Source organism: Myiozetetes cayanensis, unplaced genomic scaffold (genome assembly GCF_022539395.1).
Source record: "Myiozetetes cayanensis isolate MyiCay16 unplaced genomic scaffold, myiCay2020 scf6-25, whole genome shotgun sequence".
Lineage (NCBI taxonomy): Eukaryota > Metazoa > Chordata > Aves > Passeriformes > Tyrannidae > Myiozetetes > Myiozetetes cayanensis.
Genome location: NW_026087853.1, coordinates 42653043 through 42677832, shown reverse-complemented (window position 1 = coordinate 42677832; position 24790 = coordinate 42653043). Strand labels below are relative to the sequence as shown.

Genomic DNA, 24790 nt, shown 5'->3' with positions numbered 1-24790 from the left:
ATTCAGTCAAAATATCCTGGTCCACATCTAGCTTAGCCATTTTTTTTCAGAAGTGTACATGTACCCAGACATTTGTATTTACATGGGTATGAACATACTTTGATATTGCTGGCATCTTCTGTTTCTTCATGTGGACTTTCCATTCACTGGTGCATCTGCAAACAGTTACTTTTCCTGCTTAAAACCAGGTCATTATTACTTCATCTCATCAAAAGAAGATACTAGTGCCCTTAAAATATGAAACATTAAAGATGTATTAACAAAACAAATAACTGTTAGCTGACCATACTTTCCTATCCATTAGTCATGGAAGCTATTAGGACCAACCTGGATGAAAGATAAAGTCATAATTAACTTGACATTAACCGCAGTGCACTAGATATTATGTCTATAAATAACACTAAGGTTACTCAGAATTTGAAAGTTTGGAATATCCCTTCCTGCAGATGCTGTTAAAAAACAGATCCAGAATGTTTGTGGTTGAGATAAATCAGCGGATTGCAATGAAGCACTTACTTCTTTTACTCACAGAGGAACTCCCTTTGGTTTCTGCTCTGAGTATCTTGCAACAAAGCTTCAACCCATAGTCACTTCTGTGACAAATATAACAAGTAAGCAGATGTGCCCATCGAGGTGACAGTGTGCATTTTTTTTTCAGAGCTGCATCTTAAATTACAGGATGATCACGAGAACACTTAGCTTATTATCAATTACATGAGCTGTATCTTCTAGTAATGAATTATCCATACCCTTTATAAATTCCAGAAGTTTTTATCTTGAAATATGTCTTGCCTTCTTGGTGCTATATAATAGTCTCCTGCATTAAAAACCAGCCAACCTGAAACCCACAATACAGAGAAACTACCACAGAGGTCCTGTATCAGTGAAACTTTCTGAATAGCCCTCCACATAAATAAAGATGCAACATGCAGTGCACAGTTTACTTACTTTATTTTTTAAAGTTCTGTCAGAAATATTGCTGTGCATTATTACAAAATATATTAAATTATTGATCAATACATCCAAGGGAACAGGAGTACTTTCCTTTTGTTCAAAGACAAACCTATATAAACCTTTAACATTGAACCCAGAATAATCTTTAAAATCCATCATAAATGTATTTGTACTATCACCATCTCTAAATAAGAATAGAAAGGTGATCCTGATTTCATTAGCAAGTTTAATCCCTTGACAGCAAACACAACCAGACATATCATGAGACCACTTGAAAAAAAAGTCTATACATCTCACATTATCTGAGCTCCCACATATACATCACATACCAATATTTTTAGTAAAATAATTTTCCCTGCCCTGCAGGTGAAGACATTCAGAGGCAAAAAGATAATATATTTGTAATATATTATTACTGGTAAATTTGTGCCATAGCAGCTTTGCAAATACTATTAAGTGGCTGACTTAGAACACATTAAAGACAACAGAAATAAACCACCTTGAGATCCAGTGATGCTGCAAAGCTTTGAGTTACAGAACCAAAGAACTCCATTGCTGAATGAATTACACAGGAAATGGGTTAAATTCCCATACTTCTTTGTTTTTGTTTTAGGTTTGCAGCTCTGAGAGTTGTCTCTTTCTGCTTCCATTTAAACACTTCTAGCAATTATACATCAACCCACCATGGTAAAATGAGTTCTCAGAAGAAGAGATTTGGAGAAAGGGGAAAGAGAAAAATGGAGCAAGTACATGAATATTATGAATAAATATTTCATTAACATTTACAATGTGTTTTTATGACAATAAGATCTGATACTTAGCAAATTAGCACTGAAAGTCTCATGTAAAACTCTGGCATTACAGTAATTTGACATCTTTAAGAGTTCTAGTGGGTATATAAAAATACAAAACCAGTAGAATAGCAGCAGTGAATAAAGCATTCATATTACTGTGGCCAGTGCACTACTATACATGCAGTAGCCTTCTATTCCCTATTGGCTCGGGCTGTTGTATTAACCTGAACCACTTAAAACTCTGCCACCAAACTGAGCTTCCTCCTCAGAGGTTGAAGTACATCTGATCTTGCAGATATGGCTCAAACCAAAAATTCCATTCAGAATGCAAATCTTCAAAAGCAAAGGAAGTGTTAATGCACTTAGTGGGTCTTGGGTAGTAACAATTTGAACACAGAGCAAGGACGTTTTTATTACCACTAGGGTTGAAAAAGGACCTAGGGCAGGAGGAAGCTCTCTAATTACAAGTGTTTCTTCTGAGTGCCCCCCATCCCCCCAAAAAAAGAGAAGGGGGGAAAAAAGGAAAGAATGGCAGTTTTTGAGCATCTTGAAAAAAATACAGATAACTAACATAGCTTAAAGTGGAGAACCAGTGTACAGCACCTTCTGTATACAGAAGTGCACTGCCTTGTACAGCTTAACAGCTCTTGGTTAAGAATGGTTTAACTAGGCATTCTCTAACTGAAGACACTGAAACAACAAAGCTAATAGGATGAGGCTATTAATTCTCAAGACTACTTAAAAAGCTTAAGCCCACAGTTTTAAAGCAAGGATCTTTTCCTATTTTGAGTAATATATGCTCACCCCTCCCCTAATAACAGAGAATACACTGAAGTTGTCAATGACCAACTGCATTTAGCATTAGCCAGGAAATTCATGTTTCAGTAGTGACAACACTCCATTGAACACAATCCCTCTTCATCTAAAAAGTTCTACCTGCAGAAGAAATTTAACTCATCTGGATATTATGAATGTGGTAGCTTGGGTCCAGGAACTTTTACATCTCACGCAGGTAGGCAGAGTATCCTCCCGAATCAATATGCTACAGCAGTCTTTCTTTACTCTTGTATGTATTAACCATATGCCCTTTCCCCACTGATGATACTCATGGTATTGTTTTGATGAGGCCAAATAACTGGAATTCTCTTCATTATTTTTTAAGCGGTAGTCTAGGTCATTTCACTAGCTTGGATAAATAATGCACATATGCTTATGAATCGTTTAATTCTTTCTTCTGTATCAGAATATCGGCTTAGGTTATGGGGTGAACAAAACCTTTCTTCTTCCCTCCTTTTAAAGACACGATTCAGAACTTTATCGGCACCATGATACATTAAAAGCTTTTAGCACCAGTGAAATTGAACCACTCAGCTTTGACCGGTCAAAACTAACATTTATGTGGCATACAGTCAGTACAGAAAATAATAATACACGCAACATTAGGAAGCTCATGAATCCCTGACATAGTGAATCTAGTGTTTGATGAATGAGTAACTATAGAAGCCAGATTTTCTTCCTAAGAGCAAACAGGACTGCAATTTTGCCTCACACTGTTGAACTAATAGGTTTTCCTTCCTCTCCAAATTGCTGAGAGTGGCCCAGCTCTTATTGTTTAAAGGGACAGGAAATACCCACAATAGTTGGATGTTGATATGGCCAGCTGCCCACTGAGAATTCATCGGAGGTGACATAGGTCGTATGTCACGCACAACACCAAGAGATCACACGAATAGATGCAGGTTGCAGGTTCACCTTTGGTACAAATTCAGGTTTCAACAACAAAAGACATCCTGCATCACCCTACCTAGTTAGTGCATCCCTTTGCTCATGTATCTACTCACAAGCTGAAAAATGTCCAGCACTAGGAAGTACACCAGCACAAAGGTATGTCACTCAAATGCTAAACTTTTATATCTCTTGTCAGTTGTGATTCACACTCTGGGCCTAGAGCACACACTTACAGAAAGACTTATCCAAGTAAAGAGAACTAGGGAGGCACTTTCAGACCACATTACAAATATTTCTTGAGTGAACTCAGCTCATAGTCATTTACCATTATCCACAACACTACCACATGTCTTTTGGAAATACTAGCATCGACTGTACATCAGCATGCCACTTCCTGAAGCTAACTCCACAGAAGGGAAGGGCCAAAGCATACCTGAACCCTAGGTGACGTGAGCAAAGTCTTGACTTCAGATTTCCAGAAAAGCCTAGCCAATGCAAAATTCTAAATAAGTCAATATAGAAGCTATCTCAAGTTTCCCAAGCTCTGTGAAAAACAAACAAAAAATTCCCTCATCTTTATTAATTTAGCTATTTCACTGTGACAGTATCTATTCTGAGGCACTGCGGTGAAAAGGCTTACAGGACTTCTCGATATGACTTATGTTTTACCAGAGACATACAGGTTCTGCAATAGGATTTTCCTTTAGGCATTTAAGTTTTGATTAACAACACTTCATTTAGTTAGCTTGCTACAAAAGTAGCTTATTCTTTTAATAGAGAACCATACCAAATATTTAAGCATACCAAATATTTAAGTACATGACCTCATAGAAAAAAAAAAAACCAAGCAACTAGAAAGTTCCACTGAGGTGAAGATCAATTATGCTTGTAATTATGACCTTTCACAAACACAGCCTATATGGACAATGAAGCACTCTTATAATCTGTGGTGGAAGAACATAACTAGTGGCTCCATTCCTCTGGGTAAGACTTAGAGGCTACATAGGTCCATCAGTACTGCGAGCCTGAAATCCTTCTCTGCGGACACTGTTCAAATCTAAACGTGTCAGAACTTCACAGCGCACCAGAAGTGTATCATCCTTTATGAAGGTTCTTTGTTTCAAATTTTGCAGGTGCATGAAAGTCACATAACCAAAACCTTTTGGATTGCGGTGAACTGTCGGCCTCTGGAAGGCCAGTAACTCTGGCTTGGCTTCCATTACTTCTTCATGATTCTGCCTTTCCGGGCCTTCTGATTGATCCAAAATAGAAAGTCGTATCGTGCCTTGGAAAGGCCATGGCAGATGGCTGTCATATTCCCCTTGCATAGTGTGGACAAACAGAGATATAAAATTAGCACAGCGCTGAGCATTCGGTAATTGGATATGCAGGCGCAAACACAGCTTGTACCCAGGCTTTCCAGTATAGAAGCCAGGACTGTGCATCACAACAGGTCTCTCTTCTTCCTGGGCTTTCTGAAGTCCACTGAAGTTCTCAATCTTCCAGATATAAATACCGTTACATTGCTGGGCCTCCATTTCAGTGATCTTTCCCTCCAAACTTCGGATAGTACGTTTGAGTTCTGCCATGTGAGTGTTCTGGGTCTCCATTTTAGCAATGAGTTCCCTGATTTGGTGATCTTGTCTTACCAGACGACCTTCCAACTGCTGAATAGTTTCTTTGAAGTTTTCAACTTCTGGATTACAATCATATGTGGCATGTGACACGTGTGAGAAGAGGGCAGGCTCAAAGGGTAGGCCATTGATGAAGGGTACAGGATTTGTAGCAGTGACACTGATATTTTGAAAACTCTGAGCCATCATTCTCATGTGAACCTGAGTGAACTCCTGCATATGTCGTGCCAGTTCATTCCTTTGCATCTAGAATTTAAGAGATGTGGCATTAGGAACATAGCAAACATAACCAGAAATCACATTTTAAATCACATTTTAAACCTACACTTCAAATGGAGGCAATTCTGAATAAAAGACATGAGGTATTTCAGTAGTACATACAATGAGAAATAGAAACAGCGTATTTCAAACTGTGCGCCTGAAAGTAAAAACAAGATATGAAGAAATATGGAGTATTTTATACTGAAAACATTCTTGATAAATATTCCAAAGGCAAGCATTATGTGTATATTCAGGGTTACTTTCTTGTTAATGAGTATTCATGATAAAAAGATTGATGTTTCATAGGAGTAATAATTTCCCTGTTAAACCATCATTAATTATGGTGTACACTTTCAATAACACTGTTCAACTCAAAACAAAGATGTAGTGAAAGACTGTTAGTGATAAACATACATTTAGTATTTTCTTCTGTGCTCTAAATCACCACTGTATTCCCTCCACTGATTTGCTAAAATTCTCTATTGTACCAAATGCTGCATGAAAACTGATGTAGAAACGATGAAGGAGAAAGATCCATTTTTACAAAGAGGTAGTGAACAACTAGAAATAAGAGTATCCAGTTTAATAGTTTTAGAATTTAATAGAATTGATTTTCTTTATGGAACTCTAAGAGCCACAAGTGTATCTGGCCACAACTTTGGAAGAAATGCTGGAAGCTACTTTATTTACATGAAAGCTGAGAAAACAGTCAGTCATGGATTAATAAAAGCAAGTTCACCAAGCAAATAGTTCACAGTTTTTTAAATTTGAAAAGCCAATTTTGAAAGACAGTGTATCAACATGAAGTTGTTGATATCAACATGCAGTTGTGAAACAAAAGAAAAGACAAACCCACAAATCACTAAGGATTTGAGCTGGTGAATGACACAAGAATAGGGAAACACATTTAAAAAAACCCCAGACAAAGTCCGCAACTCATGATTCTGATAAAAGGCTTACCTTTTCAGGACATCCAAAGGCACTGTAAAAACATGGCACTGGGGCAGTAGGACAATCATTGTTGTAATGGTTAGGCATCTAAAACAAATAAGATTTGCTATTACTTTTTCTTCAAAAGTATGCTTTTATAACATCCAAAAAGGATATAGCTGGATGGATTCTGAACAGGTACCTGAAGTCAGATCTGTTTATACCTACATAATTTCTCATAGGAATATGGAAGTTTTGAACAAAAATATTAGCTGACGATAAATATTCTACATCCCACTACTATGCCCTTTAACAATTCACTGGCTTTGTTCTTACATCAGGCATCAGAAAGCATTCAAGTTTCCTTGCTAGACCAAAAGCCTGTCACTGCTAGCCTATCCTCAGGACAGATCACAGTTAATATCTTTCCTTTCTGAAGGACTACTTGCACATACTCTCTTCATTATCTTTTTCGTCAAAAACCTCAAGTTACTTCAATTTTCCTGTATTTTCCAGATCCAGTCATCTCACTGCTCTGGACCCACCCTATCCACCCCCACCTCAAAAGCATGACAACTTCAGCTGATGCCTTACGGGCCCTAAACAGAACAAAGGATAATTCTAGGTTTCACAGGCAAAATACCTCTTTATATAACCCCATATGTTTGCCTTGTTTAAATATCACAATGAAGCAGAACACAAGTTTAATACAGGTCAGCCATTAAATCTGAACCATTAGCAAGTTTAGCATTCTCTGTTCCCCATTTCTGCAGCTGATTATCCTACCTAACAACATATTTTTGCCTTTGTCATTACTAAGCTCAATCCTGCTTTTCAGAGTATTTGTGCAATTTGACATGATCACTCAATATCATTTGACATGATATTCAACATAGTTGCCAACCCATTCAAATAAGGATAAGCTGCAAATTAAATAACATCTATCATTTTTCTGTCAATGAAGTTATTATTGAATAGAAGAAATAATAATGGCTATTACAATAGTAATGGAGAAGCAGATTTCCAGTCAGCATCTGCAGTTTTATAGTGAACTACTTATAGCCACTTCCCAACAGTGGCTTTCCAATACAAATACCTTCCCTCTCTGCCCATTTTTTAACCTCCATTCAATATCAAAAACATCCAGCATGTCCCCTTGTCAAGAAGCAGTACAGCTAAATAATATGATGTGCAGCCAAAAATCCTACAGAGGTCTTACCAGACTGCAACTGTGAGCTGGAGCAGCATTTAAGAGAGTATTATACCTGGACTGGACGTTTTCAGAGGGAGACAGGTAGAGATTTATTAGGTAGTAGACAAACTATTTCTCCAAGTTTAAATTCATATTAAATAAGCAATGTAAATACAAAACATGTGACCCAGATTAAACACAGAAGAAGGTAGTCTCTTACCTGCTCTCTGATTAGCACTGTGTTGCAATATTCACAAAATACATTGGCAAGTGGGCAGGTCTGGTCATGAAGCTTAGTGATCAAGCAGAAAAAGAGAGGAAAGAAAGAATCTATCAAGTTACACAATTTAGGAGAGGGCTAATCACCTCTGATCAGACATCAAACTTTTATTTACATTTCAAATTTTGCATTTAGCTGTATGCAACTGTGAAACAAAGTCAATCCCCTTGCCCTGAACAGTATGTTTTCTATTACTGTTTTTTCCTGTACTTACACAAGAGCTTCATAAAGTTGCAGATGTTTTATTTCCTAAAGCTCTTATGCTCCAAAGAAGTTTGAATTTAACCAGAAGTTTCTAAAATACATGTTCAATTGCAGTGGAACTATATGAGAGATTTTTTTTTTTATTGTTGAACTATACAAGGTACTTTTGTTTGACAATTCACAATATGAATTTCATAAAATTTAACAGTCCTTGAGATAAACCACATCCACATAGAGATAAAGAAATGGAAACAGAAAAAGGAAAGTATTATCCTCAGTACAGCACCAGCAAAAAATGCAGAACCAGGAGAAGAACTCGGAAATTATTGTGGTCTTGTGTGTTAACAGAGGTCCCCAAAAGATTTATCTCATGATATATCCTTTCTCCTGGGCATAAAACCAGCAAATGTAAATACTGCCTTCTGTATTCATTTAGCAGTTGATACTGGCCTCTCGGGTGGCCAAAGATCAATGGTTCTTTCACAAGTCTCCTTGAACCACAAGGTTCCCAAAAAGTTTGTATTTAAGAACAATCTCTCCCCACCTTTTCCTGTTCTAGACTAATGTCCTGAGTTTGCAGCTTCTCACCTGTGTAGCAGCAGACAGTGCTCATCTAGACCAAAAGCTTTGTTGCCTTTTTTTTTTTAAACTGATGTTCTATTTACAAGCAAACCCATGGGAATGAAGGTTGAAAAACTGAGACTCCTGCTAAGTACCTCTTTATCTTCATAAGCCATAGACGTGGCACAGTTTGGGCAACACACTTGACGCCTTGGACACTCCTGAGTCATGTGCTCTTTCAGGTGGTTCTTCTGGAAGGTTCCTTGGCACTGTGGGCATTCCACAGTGGAAAATTCACACTGTAACTGGTGTTCCTGCAAAAGGACAGAAGAGAGATTTGATACGACAAACAGGTACTATCATCTCATCTGTTTTCAACAGAAAGCACAATACAAGACAAACAAATTGCAATCTTTCCTTCATGCAAGGAAATCCTTATACTCTTATGCTGACTTAATCAACAGCCCATTACTGTCCAATTACTAAGATCAGGGCTTCACATATCCAGAGCTTTAAGAAGGCTCTCAGGTAAAAATTCAGTTTTATATTTATCCTTTTAACTGCATCTATTATTTTGCAAAGTAATTCAACTAATATATGTAGCTACTTTAACAGAATATTAAAGTAACTTTAAGAAACTTGTGTTAAGTACAGATACAACTGATCAAAAGACAAACATGAATGATACTAAACAGAATGCTGCATTAGTACAATTTTCATGCACTACGATGTTCACTTGAGAATCACCTACCTACAGTAAAAGACTCATGAAAACCCAAATACGTTTAGCTATAGTCTTGAAAAAACAATGCATTGAATCAGCATAAATGAGTACCTGGTATTACCATCTATTTTACTTGTCCATGAAAACCAGGTTCCACAGTTTCAAAACTAATTCTCACCTCTAAGTGCCTCAGCTCCATCTTCATAGTGCAGCCCTTGTTGGGACACTTCACCATTAACGAAAGGATTTCCCGTTTAGCAAAGTTGTCAGGAAAAAGTTGATTTTCAAGCAGTATTTCGTTGTCTACTGGACATTTGTGACCTGCATCTCTATAACGCAGAAAAGGAAGGAAAAAGATATTCCAGTATTTCCAAGAGATTTCCAAGCCTTTAATTTAAAATATTTTTAAAGTAATAACATATTAGTGGCCAAACTATAACACAGTAAGAAAGTCTTTGAAAACAATGGCATTTATGTGGTAATGACCAGAAAGTACACAACGTACAGTAGGAAAGCTGACAACACACAGTTTCACTAGAGGTGGCACGACTAGGGTTGCAGCCCTTTTCTAACTCAGTATGGGGTTTTTTTGTACAAATGCCATGTTAGGTACTGTGGAAACAAACTCGAGGAGGACATAAAGAAATTAAGAACTTACAGTCTTGTTTCTGTAAATACTTCACATAGCTCAAACATCAAAGTATGTTTCACATACTATTTCAAAACAATTCTTTAAACATTCTTGGACTGTCTCTAATTTCATTCACACTTTATAAACATCCGAGGTGATCGCAGCCAAGAGAAAAAGTAAAATTTTCTTTTCTTCCAGATTTACTTCATTTATTTGGCATTACTTCTCATACAGCTCATTTTGCTGTTTTTGTTGTACAACCATTTGAACAGTTGGTTATCCTTCCATTTGTTTATTTATACAGCAAATAAGGGTAAAAAAAACTCCAGACATGAAAATTACTAGTAACTATGAAAATTACTGGCTTTGGAACTGAATGTTGCATCTGAGGCCATTTTAACAGCAAACAGATTGGAAGTGCTAACTGGCAGAAGTTTGGAACATGGATGCATGCAACTTGCACAAGGTAACTAAAATTCCAGTTCATCAGGTTCTGTCTATCTGCATTTAAACACAAAAATCATTAGAAATGCAGCAAAAAAAGGGATAGCCTCCATCAAATTTTCCAGTATCAGCTCATTCTGAAAGCAGTAGGCCAACATATTGATTCACAATTAAGCAACGCAGTTAAAAAGGCATGAGGGATCAAAGCTCTGAGCTGAAATGCTAATGGAAACAGCAATAAAATGGAAAAATATATGGGGCAGAAAAATGTCAGAGACCACTTGTGGTGCAAGGATCAAAGGCCAGATCGTTGTCATTGCTTGCACGCATGAGGGGAACCTAGTGGGCTGTGGAGATCAGGAGGGAATTTATGTTCTTTGTTGGAAAAGGAAATAATTGCTCAGCAACTCAACCAGCAATGCTGCTAGAGGAAGTGGAGGTAAAGCTGAGACCTCAAAAAGAGGCAGTGAACTTCCTTTCACAGGTTTTGCTTGTAAGAGCTCGCTCACCACATGCCTGGTAGTCATACTCCCAAATAAGTGGAAGAAAATACCCAGCTTGCCATTTTGTTTCAGAGCTCCCTGAGCTATGATCAGTGTGCATATCTTTGCACAACCCAGAAATGTTCTCTCACTTCACAACCTACAGGAAATCAGTTTTCACAGGTATAACTTGATTACAAACACCCTGTTTAATAGAGTATAAAGATCGCCAAGTAGGCCTGCTGATAAGACAGCAGCTTCATTTCTACATGGCAAAGCTAATCATGTATAATAACAGTCAACAACAGAATAACGTGAAACTATGATTACCAGTTCCCCAGCTTAAATAACAGCAGACAAAGGGTAAAATAAGAATGCATGGCAATTTTCCAGTGTAGGAAAGTATAGTGCGGAAAGAGCAATAACTCACTGTAGTATATTAAACAGGCTTCAAATATTATTTACAAGTATGAGGATTGTGCTTAAAATGCCTCTTAGATACATTGGCAGACAAAGACACTGCCATACATTTCCTATCACAGAACTGAGTTTATACACCTCAGTTCTAACTTATATTACAGTGAGAGATTTCCTGAGCTGGAATTATCACATTGGACTCTGCCACTCACAACAGTACCTGTAAAACAATAACCATCTGCTACAAAGTACAATAAATATTCCTATAATTTTCATTGAAATTAAAATGCAGGTATATAAAGAGTAAAGCCAGAATAATTTTGTTTGCAGAAAAAGCCTGCTTCATGATTTTAACAACTGAGTGGCTTAGCCTAAAAGCTGAATCAGTTGCCATACACTTTAACTGCAGCCATGCCAGCTGTTTGAGAGATTGCTAGTACCCAAAGCTTTCCCTGCCTGCCCCTTGTCAGCTCACAATTCTGCTTTTCCAATAAACAGAAGTTCTGGTATTTGGCAAGATCTACTACAAACCCTAAGTCAGCTTTGACAAAAGAGAAGAAAGACTAGAGTGAAATTTAATTACCTACTGGACCTGAACTTAGTTCTTCTAAAATTTCTAATCCAGTATTTTGTTTACAGTAACATTTGTAGAACAGTATTTGTAGTTCCTTAGGTAGATAAGCGAGAATTCTTCTCTACCATGACTTAAAGCATTTCAAAGCATTTCAGACAGCTTTATTTAAAAAGATGCCAGGACTTTCTGGGAGGTAAACATTTACTATGATCAAATCCATCTGGTCTAATCATGTCCCTCACATTGCAAGATCTAAGAGCCCAGTTTTCAAAAGGTTTTCCATTTTTTTCTTATTTGCAGCCATAACTTCAACATGAACAATATAATTGTTTGTCCAAGTCACAAGAAGTGATTATTCAAGAAACGCTTGTATGTCCTTCATCACTTAAAATCCTTAATCCCTGTGTTCACTTGAGCTAGACAGTGGGGAAATGAGAAATAAACAGGAGCAATTTTTTCCTGATCAAATAAAGGCTGTGACAATCACTTAATGAAAAAAAACAGTACTTAGAGAATGTAGAAATCACTTCCCATTTCCATTTTCGTTCCATAGAAGCTTCTCAATGACACCAATCAATATGGTACTGTAGACAGTACATACTCCAAATCGATATTGTACTGTAGACGCTACATAATCCACATCAATAGCTTGATCCATGGATACCAATTAAGCACGCCTTCAGCCCTTCAGGGATTCAGGGAGGTCTGGCACTTTATGCTGTCTGCTCTGCTTTCACAAGCATTCACTCAAACTGTACTCCAAAGAGAGATTTCATTGGAGAATGAGGGAAAACTTTTACTATCAATGAAAAAACTGAGATATTACAGTGATGATCCATAGTCTCCAAGGAAAAAATGCTTTCAACCTGTGTTTAGTATTCACTGAAACTGTCAGCACTATTTATAGAAATGAAGTAAAATAAGCAAAGGGTGTAAAAGAAGCAAAAGCTTTTGGTCATTGAAACTGTTTGGAGACGTAAAACTTTGAGCACAGAAAATATGCTGCTAATTTAAAAAGGAAGAGAAACCATTTCCCATGCCTGGAGAAGAAGGAAGTTTCTCTTCCTGCTGCAAGATGTGTTCTGAGCTTGTGTTCGCTGCAGTTTCTCACTCAGTCCTGTAAATTCTAACCAATGATTGTAACTGTGCAGTTCACCAGCAGGAGCATAAGGATTAGAAAAGAAGATCACTTTAGCTCGTAAAGATCTGCAAGACACCCATTTTTGGTAATTTTTAGTCATCTTCCCTCATATTTCAACATAGGACTTCTGTTGTCTTTGAAATGATTGCCATGACTGCAACATAGACATTTCTACAGCTTACTGTATTTAAGTACTGATTTACCTCCAGAATTTATAGACATCATAATCTCAAGAGAAGGTTCAAAGATTTATGTTCTTTCTTCCAGAAATAGCCAAGTTAAAGAAGAGTATAAAACTGCTACTGCCAACAAATAGAGCAAGCTAAGAGAGAGCAAGTAAGGAATTTTAAAATTTAACGGCCTTTATCATTACAACTGTCTTGTAATGCCTACAAGCATACATGAAATTATGTACATTACCCTCTTGAAAGCAATTTGGGTTGGAATGTGCAAAGCAAAGGGCAGAAAGTGAAGCCAGCTGCTTGTGCCTAAGGAACTGGATTACAGTCAAGGCTGACAAGTTCAGGGGCCTTTAGCCTTCTTCCATGAACCTGGATAACATGTATACCACCAGATGATGCAGTTGGGCAAGGCCTGATGTACTTTTCTCGCAGGAACAGGAACATAGTGAACAAGGCAAGGGACTGTGTGAACAGGGGATTTCATGGTATAGTTAGTGAAGATCTGAATGTCTCTCAGCTGCTTCTGCAGAATCCACAGGTGAGTCACTTGACACGGGTGAACAGTGGTGGTGTTCTGCATTTTCTGGATCCTTTTCTCAGAAATATTGATGAAACTGATGTTAACAGGAACTGTGCTACAAATGCACACAAATTTCTGTGCTAGCTAGAAAGAATCTGCTATCATAAGTAGGGAGTGCAATATTAAATTTGTCTTCTCGTTCTCAGCTCCAACACTTCCCCCTCCTTGATCCAAAAGGGATGCTATGAAAAAATACAGTAGCATTAGATCCAACAGTGGCAGAATGACAGAATTTTTTAGGCTGGAAAAAAGATGATTCGAGTCCAATGACTGATCACCACATCATCAAGTAGACCATGGCACTCAGTGCCATGTCCAGTCATTTCTTGAACACTGCCAGAGATCATGACTCCACCACTCCTCCAGGCAGTCTGTTCCAATGCTTAACAACCCTTTCCACAAAGAAATTCTTCCAGAGAATTTACATAGCAGAAATTACAGAGAAGGCCACAAAACATACAAAATACTGTATTCAGAGAACATCACTGCTGGTATACTATTTATTTTGTGAGCTACAAATAATGGAAAATGGAGAAAAAGAAATGGAATAGAACTACAGACAAGTGGTATGAAAAACCAATCAAGAAAGCACTGTCCATTTTTCAAGCTAAAAATGAATGCCAGGGAGAAACACAGTAACACTGAAAACAGTTTAATGATCTTTATACAAGTGTGCGAAGTAAGGTTAGAAATGAACCAATTCTATATATGGCTCATGCAGAATTAAATATACAGATTCCTACCAAAGTGACATTTGAGCTAAGTAAGCAATTGGTAAGTGAAAAAACTGGCTTAAGCTGAGAAGGAAAAATCCTACAGCATAATATCTAGCTTTCTATGTGATCCAATACTCACTGACACGTGTGGGACACGTGCACTCTCTGCCTTCCTTGCTCTGTCATCCATTTTTATAAGCCCAGCTTGTTCTTGCCTTTGTACCTTGTTCCCACTCCCTCATATGCCACTTGGTTTCCTGTCTCAATGACTTTTTCCAAGACTATTTCCTCATCACATTCTTTCTTCCACCTCAATAAGAAAGCAGCTAATTTCAAGTGAAGAACTGAAAGCATGAATTGCCTTATCTGCACCAAGAAACCATGTTGTCTGTAGTTTCCTGTAGTTATTAAAAGAAACAGTCATAGGCAAAACACAGATTTTATAATCCTGGACAAAAAGTGGAATTTATTTGGAGGATGTGGCTCCTTTTTTTAATTATTTAAAGTTTAATCAAACAAATTTTCAGATTCATAACCTGGATAAATTTGTATAAATGGCAAAATCTAAAGCTCCAAACTCATGACATGAAACCTCCAAACTCATGACATTTTGGCCATATATAGTATTTACTAGAAAGCATCTTTAACGAATCATAAATTTCCAGAGTTCTATTAGCACTCATTGGTAATGCACCCTTGGCCAGTTCTGTTCAGTTTACATTGACCTTAAACTGCTCTGGTAAGTGAATTTCTTCTTAAAAGCAGCTTCTATAAATTTTCTTTTACCTTATCGATTTGACAATGCAGCCTTTGCAGAAACGGTGTCCACATGGTGTCTGCACGGCTTCCCGAAGAGCCATCAAACAGATTGGACATTCATATTTACTTTCCAAGGGCGGATCAAACTCCACATCATATCCTTGTGTTTCTTCCGTGAAAGAGCTTGGCGGGTTTCCAGTCCCACTGCTGACACTTGTGCCGTCTTCTTTGGCTCCAGCGCTGCAGGCACTGGCCATGGCTGCACAGCAGCCGCTTTCCACGTCTCGGGCTCCACAACTGCTATCACTGTGTAGCAAGCTCATAGTAGCTAATCAAGTGCTACACAGAGATGCACTGCAAGATGGCAAAAAGATGTATTAATTTAAAATATTCAAATACCTTCCTTTTCAGTCAAGAGCAACATTTATTTCTGACCAGAAACAGTTACAGATTTGGTTCTACTCAAAATCCCTGGTTTGGTTTTCTCCCAGTTTCCGTTATCTTTTTAACTTATCTTGTGATATGTAGGTAAGAACACTGCATCCTGTCAGTACAGTTCAAAACTCCCCCCTACCCCCCCCTTTCTGTAATCTCTTTCATCTGACTCCCTGATTTCTGTAAAAAGAGGAATACTCTTTGTCCTTGCTATGTTTACTGAAAGCATCTCTTTACCCCTTCCACATTATTTACTTCTAAGGCATTCAAATAGACTTTGCATGAAAGAATGCTGTACAGAATCACGTTTCATTAGACAACAATAGCCCAATTCCATATTTTCATTGCAGTATATAAATGTTATTTAACATTTTCTGTCTACAGCGATTCACAGTATAGGTTTCAATTTAGTAGGTCCACAAATAAAATAAAAGTCCAAGTACCTAAACCAAGCAGATGCTCTGCTGCAAATGAAATTCAAATATACAGCACTGCTGATAACATTTTAGAACTGCCAACAGGACTTTAAATTGGGTAAGGAGCTACACATGAGATAAAGATAATAATTCCACAGTTCAAAAGCTATCCACAAATTACTAGCATTGAAACAGAGTTCTTGCTCTCCCTTGCCTCTTCTAGTCTAGCTGGCAGGGAGGACAACACACATGATTGTAAGAATGGAAGATACAAGTTGCCTTTCCCTGAAGAGCAGGGAATGGCATACTACAGCCTGCTTTAAAACACTGCTCATAAAGCAGGTTGAAGCTCATAGGTATGAAATAAAAAAGTGCTGGTATCCCCAAACAGATGGCCAGTGTTTCTACACTGAAGGAAGGAGTTTTTAAAAGAATATCTAAACAAATATAAGTTCTAGAAGAAATTTTCCTCTGCCTTGAGTTTTTAATGGTCATAAGACCATAAGATCATTTTCTGAGAATCCTACTGTGGTTAGTTTTCTAGAAATGAAATTTCTTTGAAAAACAGAGATTACCACCAGTTGCAAGGCAGTATGAGTAATCTGAGGGTTATGGAGCCAGGCACACAAAACAAGTCCACTAACTCAGATTTGATTGTCTTTTGCACAGCACTATAGGCAAAACCTTTTGCAATGTTCACTTACTGAGTTCACTGTAATATCATTACGTCATTTAAAATATATTAGGGATGCAACTCTAATCAAGAGCTAAACTATTGTTTATTTGCATCACAACTGCAGACGGTCGGGTCAGCAGGACGAACAGGGCTACCTTGAGCATGAGCTCACAAAAGTAAAAATTTTCCTGCCTTTAGCAGAATTTGTTATCATGATTCATTTTTACAAAATGTTCATGGATAGGAGGACAACAGACAGGTAGTTTTATTTGGGTACTTATTATATGACACCTTTACCCCTAGACCACCAGGGGCTCCCGCGGAGACCCAGGTTCGATTCCCGGTCAGGGCCACTCCCGGGCAGGTGGGGCTCGTTAGCCCTTAAAGGCAACCCACCTACGTCCTAAGGACCTCGCTGCCACCGTCCAAGCTCGCTTGGCCCCGGCAGATGAACCTTAGGATTAAAGGGTGGGCTCAGTTCCGCGCACACTGTGTCTCACCTAAAAAATCCAACGCGCAGGCTGGAAGGTGGAAAGACCTTCCCCGGATCTTCGCTCGCGAAGACTGGCCATTATTATTATTATTTTATATGACACCTGAAGACTACATCAACAGAAATACTAATCACACAGGGTCTCAACTAGCATTTACTGGAAATGTATTTTGAACAGATGCAACATCACAGAAATGCACTTTAGGCCATCTACATGATAAACAGTTGGCAATATTGTCCATGCTAATACTGCATGAGCTTTTTCCCCCAATTATCCAGATATCAAAATTAAAAAAAAAGGCAGATCTACTGAACAAAACCAAAACAGCCAAAGTTACCATATTTAGTTCAGCTACAGCTGGAATCAAAACAGAGCTTTTATTTTGTTCCGTAAATATGTAACTTTCCTATACATTATCTACCCACAACAGGCTTTAATAATCAAGGCTCCTATGCACAACAGCAATACACACTAAACATCAAGTACATTCTCACCAGCAGCTTCAGCCATGTCATGATCAATTTAATCCCATGAAGGGAGCAGCTCCCCCAGTGACTTAAAATGGAAGCAGAAGAATCAATCTTTATAAAGATGTCCTGCGACAGAGACTTTTTTTTAGAGTGTCATCCGTAGGTCTTTCTGGAGAAAAAATCCAACTTATTTCCACTGTTAAACTAGTATAACTTATTTAACAACTGCTGCAGAGGATGATTAATCCATAGGCCACATTTCATGAAAAAAAATCACAGGAACTAAATTGGGCCAATGAAGTGGGAATGCTGGTATGCAGGATATTAGAATCCACTGGTCAGCCTAGGATTGACAAATTCACATAAATCTAAGTCACAAGGCTATATTTACTGAGACAAAAAAGGGAAGAGGAACATATATCCCTTTAGAAAGGAAAGAGGAGCATATATCCCTTTAACGATGTCACAAAGGAATCCAGGAAGTCGCATGGAGAAAAATATAATATATAATAATATAATATATATATAAAATAATATAATAACTTTACCCAAATTCAGTTCTAACATTAATTGAAGCATGTGACTCTTCTCTTGGGTTGTTACTAGTAAAAAAACCATACCATTTAAAATATTGTTCTTATAAGGAAGAAAACAGGATCTGAGTTGGTATAATCTCACCAGCTGAATGCTTTTTGAACTTTTTAAACACTAGCTGAGCTCTTTGCCCCTTTATATTGTTTCTAAGAAAGAGCAGGTATGTCCATTCAGTTTACAGAAACAAAACTCCTATCCCAGAGACATTTTAATGAATGAGTCACTGCAACCAGCCAACATCTCAGCTGCACACAGAAATCCCCTTATTCAGTGATATACTCCACTTCTACATAGAGCTTTTGGTCAGCACATGACTGAGTGGTTCGTAAGAAAAGAAGTGCAAATATGATTGGTTCTTTTTAAATTGGGAAATTCAGGCACAAAGAAGTAACTTAAATAAGGTGTTTTAAGAGCCAGATTTTAAACTTCGTTCATGTTTTATCTAAGACAGGATTCTTCCTACTTCTCTTATCCATTTCATCTTATCTGCGAAGGAAGTCCTTCCTCCACACATATTTATCAGTATGGGGCAAGGCACAATTTTCCAAATAAAAATCCATACTGCTGTTACTCAGATCATTAACCAAGGCATGATTACTCCAGCCTAGTTTAAAACAATTCCTCTGTGAGTTCTAACTACTGCAGTAGGAATTAGTTCTGTTTCTTGTGGCAGCTATTTTACCCTCCAAGAGTAGGAACACAGATTCAAGCTTGAACATAGCAGTGCTAGTGCAAAACCGACTACAGAAAAGTATACTTTGAATGTTTAATGACAGGTCTTTTCCCCACTGAAGGTGGAGCAGGCAATTTGCCAGCCTACTGGAGCAGCATTTCATGTTCTTCCCTTGGGGAATTTAAAAAATGTTTTGGCTGCAAGAGGATGGATTTTTAAATCCAAACTAGTATGTATCCCAAAATTATACTAAAATCTCCCAAAACTCACATCAGTTTTTTTTCCTATTGATAATAGTTGCTATTTTTCCTTTGCCAAACAAAACTGAGTCAAATGCAAGTACAACAATATCCAAGTATTAACTTACACCTTGTGTACACCACAGACTTTACAACTTCTCCTTTGCTTAAATGTTAGTAGTTTAATACATTAAACACTTGGCTAGACTGCTCTCTATACCTTTTTTGTTTGCACAACATCTAGCTTTCAGATCCAGGAACAACTGAAATTAAACTGGATCATTACATGGTAATTCTTATTTTTGCTAGAGTGAAGTTTCTCAGGCAGAGAACGCCTTAAACCATGTTTGGTAATGTGCCTGAAATGCCCTCTTCTAAAGCTAGGAAGTCCTATCACACCTGCTGGGTAGAGAGATAATGGGCTTTAGCTTGCACACGAGGTACCCAGTCCTTGGGCTAGCAAAGGTTGATTGCGCTCTCCAAGGCAACAGCTGTATTGTTTGACAACGGAAAGGGAGGCGCTTTCCAGGCCAAATGGTTATGGGCAGAACTTGTCCGATCATTACCTGTGCTGCAGAAGTCTGGGAATGCCCTAAGGATCAAACTGTCATGCCCCAGAAAAGAGAGTTAAGACTACAGGGAGTCCCCCTTCAAACCATAATGAACCCTTTCTTCACTAAATAACATGTGCTATGTTGCTATTTACACTGCTGCATTACAAAGTGATCAGGCTGATGTGAGCTAGCACACTCAGACCAGAAGAGCAAACTCCTGCAAGAATACTGTCCCTTATGATTGACAAAAAACCAATTTCATAACATAATTTAAGCTGCCCATATTTAAATTAATGCATGCAACAAAACTGTACTGTGATTTGTCAAGTCCCATAGTATATGGAGCTTAGGTGGCACATTTACAGATTTTCATGCTCTGGAGAGCCACAGAATTAATTCAGAAATTCCTCTAAATCAAAAAATATTGCTGGTACCAGAAGGTATCTTCAGGCTGCCTGGAAAATCAAACTATCATTAAAGTAATAATGAGGAAATAAAATTAGGCATTGTATCCTATTTATACTGACATATGAAACAACACCCTTGAGCATTTAGCAAAGGTGAAGGAATACTGTACAGAGAAAGTACTACTTTCCGTAAGATAGAAAACTTTTAATAATAATCATTAAGTACTGAATACAATTAATTTCCACATGCCCTTCCTAGAAAATTCACACTGACTAGCCATATAAATAAGGAAATCAATACAGAGGACTACTCCAAATCCTTTTTCTTACTTGAAGGTCACAAACATAATTAATTTGCTTGCAGCCTGGCCAGCAGACATCCAGCAGAGAAAATGCCTTCAGCACCACATCGACAGAAAAACTGGCCAAACTCTTATTTTTTCTTCTTCTCTCTCACTGAGAATAGTTTTTCATGTATAGATTTCTCGGTCATGAGACTGACGGACCAGTGGAGTGACTTTGGATATTTTTATGGAGCAATACTTGCAACACTTATTCCCAGGCATAATAATTAATGGGCTACTGAGAACTGATAAGCACCATGTGTTTCCATTATGAGGTTTGTAACTATCATCACTGTGGCCTCATCCAGGCAGAACATATGAAATTATGCAAACTCCTTTTAATTAATACCTATGAACACTTTCATTTAAAAGCTATCAAATGTCTAGACAAGCCACAGCAATAAGAGATTTGGGCAGAACTTGTAACTGCAAAAAAACAAATTCTGGTTTCTTATAGAAGTCTGCAAGCATGCTGCAAATATTTTGTTGAGGTAGCAATTTTTTTTTTTTCTAATAGCAGTAACCATTAAGACTTCCAAGCCTTTTGGATAACCACTGTATCTACCATTCTAATATGTGAACCTGAAGACTTCACAGAATTTTTGTTTGAGGCAAACAGAATCAAACAACATTCAGAGCTCATCAGAACCATCAAGAGCTCCTGAGGCTGGAGCAGAGCAGCCCCTGGGGGTTTTGAAACTTCCCAGGTGATTTCTCTTTATTTGAAGAGAATGCTGTCAGGCTCTAATCACTTATGTATTTTCATGCTTGAACGTTACTTAGGAAACTAGATGGGGGCACACTCACAGTTACATTCATAGCTTATCCTACTCATGTATGTCAAAACAGATTTAATTTTAGTGAGCAATGGAAGCATACTATACCATATTTACCACCAAAATATTCCATGGGTTTTCCCATAACCAAAAAAACAAACCCAAGCCAAAATTCCCCAAACCTTTCATCAGTTTATTAACTTCTAGACACAATTGATTGGGAATTGTTGAGAATAACAAATACAATGAAAGCATTGTTAGTGAGAAGAACAATACTATTCGATTCTTTACTTTGGCAGTGACTCCGCTCTTTGGCCTCTGTTCTCCCTACACCGAGAACACACTGAGATATGCATTGTGCCTTTTTATATTCCTCCGAAGATCTGAAGAGAATTTAAGGTGCTGCCTAATGGGGACAAAGTAAATACCAGGGCAGAAAGCACTTCAAGAGGCAGGGAGAAGCATGACTATGAACAAATGTCATTTCTGCCAGGAACAGTCTCCGGGCTAGACTTAATTACCATCTACCTCTACAAGCATGAAGCTTGTATCTGGCATTAGTGGAACAATTTGAGAGTCTGGGAAAACGAACAAACAATGAATTAAGCAGACATTCTGAAACAATTAAAACCTTTCTTCTTTTCACTCCACCTTATATTTACTTTCATTTTCTTTTTGACAGCTTTATACCCTGCATCTTTTATCACCAGTTTTCACAGATGGATCTAAAACCTTTTTGTATTTGCTTAGCTAATCTAAAAAAGTAATTCCTGTCTTGCCAGGTTGCCATTCAATGGAGTCTGATTGAACTTCACAAATCTTCACCTGCTGGGAAAAGCTGAAGGTAATGTGGAATATGCAGAAGATTTATACCCAAAGCAATATCTACAATGAAGATAACACAATTTGTTTTATCAGCATTACTTTTTTTCCTTCTTTTACTATAAGGACTAGTTATATGGCCTTTTCATACAACGGAAAAGCAAAATAGTTTGCTTGCAAGTATTAACACAGCAGGGGAACACAGCATAAAATGCATGGGAGATGTGTTTTCCTACCTGTCCCTCAGTGAAGCTTCAAAACAACACTGTATTTATCCCTCAGTCAATGGTATCTAAGACACAAAATCCACACAGCTCATAGTTCTGCAGCATGCAAAACTTATCAGAGCCAAACACGGAGAAATACTTTCGGCAAGCTCTAACTACTAGGTATAAGGGATATAATTAGAACATTTTCCTCCCACCTACACTGAGATTTCCGTTTAAGTACGAAAAGACTCAGCGTGACCTATCTAAACCAGACGAAATTGATGGAAAGCACTACTGAAGTCATAATTTATTACTCGTGTTAATAAATATAGTTAAATATAAAAACTGCCAATCTCTACTAGAAAACAGAGCTGTTGCTTTTAGAAGTAGTAACCTATCTTGAAAATGATCCTTTTAACATGTTACCGAAGAATTTACTCTGTATCTTCACTCCCCGTGGGAAAAACAGAGCCTACGCTAAGCTGATGTGCTCGACACAAGTGGGACCACAACCCGAGAGCCACGGGTAGCTCGCACTCCCACCGCAGCGCGACGGCCTCCCCGGGGAGCTAAGAGGCAACACAAGGTCATTCCAGCCAGGCTCCCGAACAGGTAAACCAGCGTATCTCGGAGCCCGGGCTGCCCGGCCTCAGACCGCGGCAGAGTTTCAGTTCCGGAGCAGTGCAGGCCGCCGCCTCAGCCCCATCACCGCCCTGCCCCAGCGCGGGCCCCCTTTGCGGCACCCCCGGCCCTGCTCCGAGCCCCGAGCCCGCTCTGGTGGAAGGAGCCGCAGGGCTCCGCGGGGCTGAGCAGGCGCGGGCTCCGCTCCCCAGCCGGCAGCCCCGGCCCGGCGGGGCAAACGCTCCGTGCCGGGCGCCGCCACGCGCCCGCGCCGGCCGGGCCCCGCTCCCGGCGTCCGGCCGGGCCCGCCGCAGCCCCCGCCCTCCCGGCCACCCCCCGCGGCCCGCCCGGACTCACCGCGACCCGCGGCCGATCCCCGCCCGCCGCCGCTTCCGCTTCTCCTCGGGAGGCGTCGGAGCGGCGGCTGGAAGCGAGCGAGGCCGCCCGGGGCGCCGCGGCCGCTGCAGCGCCTCCTGCCGCCGCGGAGGGGCAGCGACGCAGGGGCGGGCCCGCCTCGGCAGGGCGGCGGTAGGGCAGGGCCGCCCTCATCCCGCCCCCAAGGAATAAATGAGACTGTCACCAGCGGTGTTCGTGGGAGTGTAGAATTTTCTGCTCTGCAGGCCTTTACTCTGCTTGCTGAGGCTCTTATGAGCAGCTGTCAAGATGCTTTTCTGGGCTCCGTTGCGAACGCTGTTAAAAACGAGGCACTGAAAGCTGGAGAGGGTAGGGGTGCTGTGTGCGCAAACGGCTCGGGATGCACACAAAAAAACCCGTTTCTCCGTGTTAAATAAATTCTTACCAGAAATAAATTTCCTCTCTCAACCTCAGCCGGCCCCTGGGACCCCTGCAGGCAGTGAGGCTGTGTGCGCTGCCTCCCTCAGGGCGAGCACTGGGGGAACCTCTCCCTGGGGCTTGGACAGCGGCCAGCTTTAAGGAAGTTAAAATACCGGCACAGAGAGAACACACAGACATCTTCATTTCCTTAGAAGCGAACGAGGGAAATTCGGTTGTTTGCATCGGAGAGTTTTCTTGGCAAGAATCTCGTATTAACACGCATTTAAATGCAAAAAACCAGCTACTGTTCCCAGCGTTTGGGAGGATATAATCCGGGGATGGAGGGGTTGTGAAGCCACTTTTTCAGTGGTTTTCAGTGCCTCTGTCCACACGCCGCACTCCCTAGGAGCTGGAAATCAGTGGCCGATGCCATCGCTACACTGCCTGTCGCCCTCCAGTGCTGAGCTCTCAGGCTCCAGGGTGCTGCTGGAGCCAAGGCGCATCCCAGATGCTAACACACCCCTCCGAGCACTGTTTGTGTCCAAAACATATTTACATTTCTTGTTAGGATCTGCCAGGAAGCTAAGAGGAAGGGAGGGAGAGGGGAAGGGAGAGAGATATCTGGGCCATTACATAGGACTTCAAAGTATCACAATACAGGAGTAATGATATTAAGAGTAAATAAACAAATAAATACTTTGTGGACCCTCTCTTGGACAACTGGCTGAATTTCAGAGCTATCCTTTTTCTCCTGCTGAGTGATCAAGCTGTATGCTACTTTCATTAGCTGTAAAATGAGGAAATTTATCATTACAAAGTGTTATAAAAAAATATCCTTAGATGGAGGGTTTTCTATGACTGAAACAATACTATTTTTACTAATTGGCAAGGTGCCCAGAGCATTGCTGCCCAGCCTATTTCAATTGAGGATTCAAGGAACTTATCTGGAGTTTTTATTCCAAGTTTAAATTAAATGCTTTTATTCAGAAGAGTTTCCAAATCTGTATGGCTTAGGCCCATGGTCATATATTAATGCACATACATGCTGTAACAGAAAGCAATGCAAAAATGCTTTTCTCCACTCGGTGGTGCCAGTGG

At 39.3% G+C, this 24790-nt stretch overlaps 1 protein-coding gene across 2 annotated transcripts; it reads right to left on the bottom strand.

Moving 5' to 3' along the window:
- Positions 1–934: 934 nt before the first annotated feature.
- TRAF6 (TNF receptor associated factor 6) lies at positions 935–23374 on the bottom strand. 2 transcript variants are annotated; one of them, XM_050334943.1, is made up of 7 exons: positions 23276–23374; positions 15216–15542; positions 9441–9591; positions 8694–8852; positions 7714–7785; positions 6332–6409; positions 935–5356 (listed from the first exon to the last, which is right to left on the bottom strand). In XM_050334943.1, the coding sequence occupies exons 2-7, from the start codon at positions 15509–15511 to the stop codon at positions 4475–4477; spliced, it is 1638 nt and encodes a 545-aa protein (XP_050190900.1). In that variant the 5' UTR covers positions 15512–15542; positions 23276–23374; the 3' UTR covers positions 935–4474. The 2 variants fall into 2 exon arrangements, with proteins under 2 accessions (XP_050190900.1, XP_050190899.1); XM_050334942.1 differs by lacking the exon at positions 23276–23374 and adding an exon at positions 17312–20934 and having other exon boundaries at positions 15216–17006.
- Positions 23375–24790: the final 1416 nt, after the last annotated feature.